Source organism: Empidonax traillii, unplaced genomic scaffold (genome assembly GCF_003031625.1).
Source record: "Empidonax traillii isolate 1590-97213 ecotype Southwest subspecies unplaced genomic scaffold, ASM303162v1 scaffold139:size1643147, whole genome shotgun sequence".
Lineage (NCBI taxonomy): Eukaryota > Metazoa > Chordata > Aves > Passeriformes > Tyrannidae > Empidonax > Empidonax traillii.
In genome coordinates this window covers 1,457,950-1,466,188 of record NW_020955332.1, presented here as the reverse complement: position 1 = coordinate 1,466,188, position 8,239 = coordinate 1,457,950, and the positions used below count along the sequence as shown (strand labels likewise).

The 8,239-nt window shown below is 43.6% G+C and overlaps 1 protein-coding gene across 1 annotated transcript; it reads left to right on the top strand.

Moving 5' to 3' along the window:
- Positions 1 to 744: 744 nt before the first annotated feature.
- SDHAF4 (succinate dehydrogenase complex assembly factor 4) lies at positions 745 to 7,966 on the top strand. Its single transcript, XM_027884202.1, has 3 exons — positions 745 to 816; positions 3,158 to 3,310; positions 7,667 to 7,966. Exons 1-3 carry the CDS (start codon positions 777 to 779, stop codon positions 7,774 to 7,776), a joined length of 303 nt encoding a protein of 100 aa, XP_027740003.1. The 5' UTR covers positions 745 to 776; the 3' UTR covers positions 7,777 to 7,966.
- Positions 7,967 to 8,239: the final 273 nt, after the last annotated feature.

Sequence of the window (8,239 nt, the reverse complement as noted above, 5' to 3'; positions counted from 1 at the left end):
CAGGGAGTTGTAGAGAGTGATGAGGTCTTCCCTGAGCCTCCTCTTCTCCAGGCTAAACAACCTCAGCTCCCTCAGCCTCTCCTCACAGGACTTGTGCTCAAGTCCCTTCACCAGCCTGGTTGCTCTTCTCTGGACCCGCTCCAGCACCTCAATGTCCTTCCTGAAGTGAGAGGCCCAGAACTTTCTTGCTGCTTTTGTGCTGGAAGGGTGAATAATGCCTGGTTGAGTGCAGAAAATGCATCAGCTGGCATAATGGAGAGAGGGAGATAAAGTTTATTTGTTAATAAACATTTAATATTGAAATATTTTTTGTAACCTTGAAGTTATATGGCCTTTAATTTGTAAGGACGAACACTTGGTCCGTACTATGGCATCAGCCAAAGTTCCTTCACGTCCTAGGCTGCCTGTTTCAGCAATGTGTTTTTGTTATTAGAACAAAACTAAACTAGCAGGATTGTACTACGCATGGGGGTTGGGGGTTTATCTCTCCTCTTTAATTGCAGAGGAGAGATAAAATGCCAAAGGGTTGCGCGGAAGGGCGGGGAGAGAGGAGTTACAGCTGATTTCCCGAGCACCCCCACGAGTCCGGAGCTGCCTCCCGGTCCGTGCCTCCCGGGGCGCCGCTCGACTCCGTTTACCGCAGCCCGGGAGGGAGCGCGGTGGGTGGCGAGGCAGGTGCGGCTCCGCTGCCCGGACCCTCCGCCCTCACGGGAGCCGCTCCTCGCCTGGAGCCGCCGCCCTCGGCGCCTGCGCGGCCTTGGCTGTCCGGCCCGGCCATGGCTCTGCGGCTGCTGCGCGGAGCGCCCGTCGCAGCGAGTAAGAGACCGGGGGAGGGCGGGAGGGGCCCGGCCGTGCCGCGAAGGGGCTCCTCGGTTCCCTCAGCCCTTCCTCCCGCAGGGAGGGAGGGATGAGGGGGACAGGGCGGGCACTGCCCGGAGCTGCCGGCGCTGGGGGGGCTGGAGGGCGCCCAAGATGGCGGCGGGCGCGGGTTGTGACACCCCGGACCGTCAGCCCGGGAGGTCTCGGAGAGTCTCTGTGAGGTCCCTCAGCTTTCCCCACATCCTCTCATTTCCCTACAGCTGTTCTGCCGTCCTCCTTCCCCACCCCACGGATATGAATTAATTATTATTCTCCCCTGTATCGCAAGCCTGCTATCAGGCATATCTGTTATTACGCAGGTTTTTCTTGCCCTGTCGTTGCTGCGAACTTTTTAACGGCAGTGAAATGTTAGACAGTGGGTTAATGTTTGTAGAATAGCTGGAGGGAACTTAACTGTGGCATTGGAAGTTATTGGTTCATGCCCTTCACCTGAGGAGGTTCATGTGGTTTGTTTATAGAGAAATAGGGCAGCCTGCATAACAGAGCCTGTCCCACAGGCCTAAGCTGCGGGTCGGGCTGTTTCCCTCTCCAGCAAAAACTGAGGTTCTGTGATGCTGTTGATAAAATACTCCTGAAACAAATCACTACAATATGTGTTAATGGAAGAGCTGGAAAAAAATGTTGTTAGGTATTTGTGCTCTATCAGGTTGATGCCAAGATTTGGCTGATGCTCTAATGCCCTGAGCGTCCCGACGTGTGCCCAGCTTCCACTGCATGCATGGTTTTGTTATGATAAATCATGGTCTGCAGGCCCCTTCAAAAGACAGGATATTGCAGACACTGGCAGTGCAGCACCTTTAAAGGCTTGGAATTTTCAAATTCAGCTATATCATTGCGTAACTCATAGATGTACTTAATAAATGGGAGGGCTTTGTGACACCCTGTAGGGGATGAGGGAATCAAAGATCACTTTGTAGAATGTGGTATCAGCTGGTGATAGTTCATCTCATCTTTTTCAGAGGTATTTAATGTTGACTTTTTGTTGCTTCTCTGTCAAGAAGAATGTATTTTGGTCAAGAACATTAAGTATTGCAAATAGGAAAAGGGATTTTGCCTCTTCTCTGGTGACTGAGATAATTGATTTTGTACCAGTACCTTAATCCGACTTTTGTTTGAATTTGGACTAGAATACCAGCTATAGTTTAATTTTCTAGCTATCTTCTTTTTTAGCTTGCTGAAGAATGACAGGAGTAGAAAGATCCAGTGTTTGCAACAGATCAGATACTTTACTGTTGATAGTTTATGTTATTCTTAAACTAAAAAATACTCCTTTGGGGCATTGGCAGCAGTTGGTAGATGTAATACAGTTTATGTGGCTCTAGGGTTTAATGTTAAAGACATGGTATTTTAAAATGAGTGAATGAATATGCTGATTCTGGGAATACAGTTGGGTTGTTGGTTGGTGTTTATTTAGGTGAGTCAAATTCATGCTGCTTGAGAAGGTTTCCTGATTAAATCTCCTCAGCAAGATAGAATAATATTCCTTTCAGACACTTTGCAGCTGGTACAGGGAAGATTTCTGTTTGAATGTTCCTTCTTAAGTCAGAGTTGCTTTAGGCACCTGTCCATAGCCAAAATATTTTCAGAGGATAGTTTATGCTCACTGTGGACACTTGGCATTTTAACCAAAATGTTAGTAAGACTTTAAAGGAAAAAGTTTATCCTTCTAATTAAAGCATTTGCATGCAGTTATATAATTGAACTTTTATATGCTCAAAGTTTGTCCTGCTTTTGACTACCAGCTGAATTATTTTACCATCCTAAGGGAAGCCCAATTATCCTCTGCCAACATTCTGGAAAACCTGTTACTAAGGGAACAACGTTTATTTTACTTTCCTTTGAGAAAGCAGAAACCTTTTCTGACTAAAAAGCTGCTGGAAATGAGCCAAGACCTGGAAATCAGCAGGTTTCTTGGGGGAGGTTAAGCCTTTTCCCAGAAAGCAGAATGTACTGGTCTGTGGTAGCATAATTACTATTTAGAGTCTAAAATACAAGAAGGTAACAGCAAAGGTAAGTTCAAACAGTTTAAAATACACTGTTTATGTGAACTGAGTTATACAACTAACACAGTTTTGCCTACATATGTTTCTAGGGCCAAAAATAATTATCTGTGCTGATTTCTTAGGTGTTCATGAGATAAATGTTAAATAAATTTTAGGGTTTGTTGTCCTGTCCTCTGCTCCCTAGTTTCCAAAGTAGAGTTTTTTCAGAGGTGCTTTGAACAGTTACTCGGTGTTAAACTCTCACATTCATGGTACGTGTTCCATTTGCTTGATAGAGTCATCACTTCTGTGCAACTTGCGGAGCAGCTCCGGCTCTAAGCCAGAAGGAAGATCTGAAGCCACTAAGCAGCCACTTAAGAAACCAAAGTTACCAGTGGGCCGATTTGATGAACCAGAAGAGTCCAGTATAGAGAGGGAACCCCTGGAAAGTAAGTCGTGTTTTACAAAATTGAAAGCTTTATTTTAAAGGCAAGACTGTGAGGTGCTGTGCTGATGTCAGTTGAAGAGGATGACTGTTACTCAGCACTCCTCAGAAACACTTTCTAAGCTTAATGGTTCCAAAAAAAACAGGCAGGACAATGGGAGAGAGTAACAAGATGCACCAAATGGAGTATGAGAGAAAAGTCTTCAGAGCAAAAGTGGTCAAACATTGTAACAAGTCACCCAGAGAACCTGTGATTCCTCTCCTCTTGGAGATATTCAAATTTGCGTGGCTGTCCTGACCTAATAGCAGTCCTGCCTTCAGCGGGGTTGGGGCCAGGTGCCTGCAAAAGGTGCCTTTCACCATAAACCATTGCATGATTCTGAGAAATGTAGCTGGTATTGGTCTGTAATAGTACAGCTGTAAATGGTGGCAGTAAACTCATGAGGGCACTGGCTACTTTTTATTATTCCAAAAGCCTGTTCTATTTCTTAGTCCACAAAATATTTTTGATTCATGCTGCATTTCTTCAGCAGTAGTGATGACCCATGTTTATCTATTTTGAGGTCTCTAGAACAAGCTTTTTAATATATCAGTATCCAAATGACAAAATGTCTGAAGAATCCCAGAGTGGTTTGGATTGGAAGATCATCAAGTTCCAACCCCTTGCTGTGGGCAGGGACACCTTTCGCTAGACCAGATTGCTCAGAGCCCCAATCAACCTGGCCTTGAACACTTCCAGAGATGGAGCATCCCCAGCCTCTCTGCACAACCTGTTCCAGTGCCTCAACACCATCACAATAAAAAAATTCTACATAGTATCTAAACCTACCCTCTTTCAGATTAAAGCCATTTCCCCCTGTCCTCTCACTACCTGTGCTCGTAAAAAGTCACTCTCCAGCTGTTTTTTATAGGCCCCCTATAGGTATTGAAAGGCTTTGCAGTAAGGTCTCCCCAAAGCTGCCTCTTCCCCAGGCTGAGCAGCCCCAGCTCTCTCAGCCTCTCCGCATAGGAGAGGTGTTCCAGCCCTCTGGTCATCTTAGTGGCCTTCTCTGGGCTGGTTCCAACAGGTCCACATCTTCCTTGTGTTGGAGGCCCCAGAGCTGGACACAGTACTCCGTGTGGGGTTTGTTTTTCACTATTTTTATTTTTTAAAAAGACCCAAATTTTTATTGTGCACGAACTTTGAAAGATACAATTCAAAGAATAACTTGCAACTATTTGCAACAAATTAAACACAAGTTTCTTTTGCCCATCATAACTCTTCATGAATTAGACATTAGCAGGTTGATGCAATGTCTTCTCATTCTTCTATATTCACTGTATATTGTGCCTTTACATGTAAACAGAAAGCCAGGTCTGAAAGCACTGACATCCTGGGGAAAAGAAATACAGACTGATTCATAATCTCCAAAAGGAAGGCAGCAGAGTGCCTGTTGGAAGCAGAATTTCCTTCTGCTGTAAACATTCCTTTGGTAAATACTTCAAATGCATTAAAGGGCCCTTCTGTACAGAGCTGGTAATTGCTTCAATTCTTGGGATGTAGTCTGCTTGGATAAATAACATCATTTTCCAGAACTGAATGTGCTACTGTTTCACGAGAGCATTGCCACACACTTCCAGAAAATTAAAAAGCAGTGTAGCTGTCACATCTGTCGGGGACTCTGGATTCAATATCTGAGTGAGCCAGTGCCATCCATAGTTCAGTCCCTGAGGATGTGCCCCTTGTTTGTTTCCATAAGGCCAGCAGAGTTGAATGATAGCAGCATAAAGAGGAATCATTCCTGACATTCGTTTAAGAAACTGTTCTTGTTTTTCCACCTTCGAATCTTTAATTTTATATCCAAAATCCTCAGATATCTTTCCACAGAAGTACCCTTTTTCCATGCAGGGTAAAATGGCACAGAACGGGAGCAGTTTTTGTGCAAGTGTACTAAAAAGAGGTCTCTGATTCGAGGGTGTATTTCGCAGATTCCTGAGGCCTCCACAGCAGTTGGGGAAGCTGCATCATGGTGAAAAGCTTCTTGTTTCACAAATTTCTCTGCAAGTTTGTAGTTACATTATTTATTATAGTATCATCATTATTGTATTATGGAATCATCTCCAGAAGGGTTGCACTCATTTTCAGATTGTGACTCACTTGAGAACTGATTCAGAGTTGGAGTTACTGTGTGAGCAGCTATTTAATTCTTGCCTTTTTTTCCCAAGGAAATAAATGCCATCACTGCTTCATTTAAAACAAATGTGTAATCAATATCTTTTGCTTTTTGCTTAGGTGTTCTAGGTTTAGAGCAAGACTCAAGGTCTCTTTTGCCTTTAAACTGAGTTGTACTTGTGTATTTTTTACATATAACACAAGCAGTAATTTGCAGATTGCCTATTGTATTATTAGGCAAAGACTAAGATTTTAAGCTACCTGTTGGAATTCCCATGGCTATGTAGCTCTCATGGAGAAATCTTTTGAGCATCTGCATCCACTGTCAGCACATCGGTAGTACTTGGGAATTGGGGTGATGACATCTACAAAATAAAATTACTTGCATTTGTGCTCCTTGTACTACTAGAGGTGCTCCAATACTGACATTTCCTATCCTGATGTGCATCAGTTTTTAAACAGACATCCCAGTATGTCATCCTGTATAGCCTCTAGCTCCATGAGTCTCCCTCCATCTCTGTTCTTTTTCTCTGCTATTCAGGATTTCTGTTGTTGTCCTTTCTGATTTTCTACCCTGCTTCTCATTACTTCTGTTATCCACTGGGGCTGGGTTAGGGGTATGACTGAGGGAGCCCCAGGCTACACGTATATGTGGGAGGCTTTGGAAAATCAGTGTGACAAGGGGCTTGTGGAGTACAGGGAGCTCCATGGAGCCCTGCAGTCTAGTGCAGGATGAAAAACCACTCAGCCTGGGATAGTGCTCTGCCACAAGTGCTTCATGGTTTGGTGGCCTGAGTTAACTGCTCTTAAGAGACAACCCTGAGTAAGGGAGCACTGAGCAGGGTAAGCACACTGACCGACGTGTGGAAAGCTGTGGTTGAGAAAGTGCTGTAAGCTGGAAGAGTACTTTGCTTTTGTAGCAGGACAGGGGGTTCTCATGGATGAAAAGCTGGATGTGGGCAGCCCGCATCCTGGGCTGCTTCAGAAGCAGTGTGGTCAGCAGGCCAAAGGAGGTGGTTCTCCCCCTCTACTCTGCCCTTTTGAGACCTCACCTGGAGTGCTGTGTACAGCTCTGAGGTCCTCAGCACAGGAAAGACGTGGACCTGATTGTGCAGGTCCAGAGGGACACAAAGATGATCAGAGGGCTGGAGCCCCTCTTCTATGAAAACAGGCTGAGAGAGTTGGGGTTGTTCAGCATTGAGAAGAGAAGGCTTTTGGGGAGACCTCATTGTGGCCTTCCAGTACCTTAAGGGGCTTATAAAACAGAGGGAGAGGGACTCTTCATACAAGTAGATAGTGACAGGATAAGGGATTCTAAACTGAAAGAGGGTAGGTTTAGATTACATGTTAGGAAGAAATTCTTTACTCAGAGCGTGGTGAAGCACAACAGGTTGCCCAGAGAAGTTGTGGATGACCTATCCTTGGAAGTGTTAAAGACCAGGCTGGATAGGGCCCTGAGCAACCTGACCTAGTGGGTGGTATCCCTGTCCATGGCAGGGGAGTTGGAACTAGATGATCTTACGTGTCCCTTTCCAACCCATTCTATGAATCAAAGAAGCACTGCTCATGTGTAAACTTAGCACATTACTTACCAGAGAGAGATGAAAGTCCCTTTTTACCCCACTTACAAAGAGTCTCCCTCTCCTGAGAGGGCATTACAGTGACTTAGTGAGCTTAAGTTTTAGAAGGTAAAAAAGGTCCAATTTCTAGCCTGATGTTAATGAATATCAACGTGCCATTTCTTGAAAAACACCAGCATCCAGGAAAAACAGGTTTAAATACAAGAATAATAGAAACTTGACTAAAATTCAAGTGAAATTTGAAACAGAATGTTTAAAATTAGAGACCTAAACAAACAGAAAGTGTCCTGAGGTTTTAGATTTAGTGAACCTATGTACAGTATGCCTGAATGATACAAGTACTGACTGCGAATTCATGAGAAATTGTGTTGCTTTAATGCCTCTCAATATTGAGGTGCTTTTTTATTTCCGTAACTGAATATGATCGTACATATTGCTGATTGTAGTAAAAAAAAATTAAATTAGTTTTGTAGGACTGCGAAATGTTTAACTCAAAGTTGCCTTTAAAAATGAAAGAGAATTGATTTTGTATTTGAAAATGAAACTAAGAGGCAGACATCATAAATGGTGACATCTTTATATTTGTCAACGTTATAGGAATTTTAATGAACTTTCCCTGTTATTTTAGAATTTCCTGATGGAATCAATCCTACTACAAAAGAGAGGGGTGGACCTAGAGGCCCTGAACCTACACGTTTCGGAGACTGGGAGAGAAAAGGACGCTGTATAGATTTTTAATATTTAAATGTGTCCGTATTGCTAATAAAATATTTCTAGTTGTTGAAAAATGTAATGTACAGAAAAAAAATCTCACCTGGATTTGTTGTGAAGCTTCTTGTTTCTGTCATGCTTGTGGTGAATTTTCTGAGTGATATAATGTAAATAAACACAATGCTGCAACTCACATTGTGGAGCTGTTACTTCTCAATGTCTGCCTGATCTTTAACGCTGCTTACAGTGTGCAAGTATAAATGCAGGTATAGTGATGTGAAATTGGTATTCAGGAGCTAACGGGGGTGTGTAAGGGCTTGGACTTCTGTATGAACGTAAACATTTATGTAGTGTTGTAAAAGTGTTGAAAGAGCTTTGCAGTTCATGAACCTGGACACCATTCATCAAAAGAGAGGCACCTCTAGGAGATCAGTAGGTCCCTGGTTGCACACAGTGGTTCACTGGTGACAACCCCTTTACTCAAGAACCA

What these genes read in the sequence shown, in the direction of transcription:
- SDHAF4 (XM_027884202.1), top strand. Translation starts at nt 777, where the DNA reads ATGGCTCTGCGGCTGCTGCGCGGAGCGCCCGTCGCAGCGA. An exon ending in CGGAGCGCCCGTCGCAGCGA is followed by an intron (nt 817 to 3,157) that starts GTAAGAGACCGG and finishes TTTGCTTGATAG; the next exon opens with AGTCATCACTTCTGTGCAAC. An exon ending in AGAGAGGGAACCCCTGGAAA is followed by an intron (nt 3,311 to 7,666) that starts GTAAGTCGTGTT and finishes CTGTTATTTTAG; the next exon opens with AATTTCCTGATGGAATCAAT.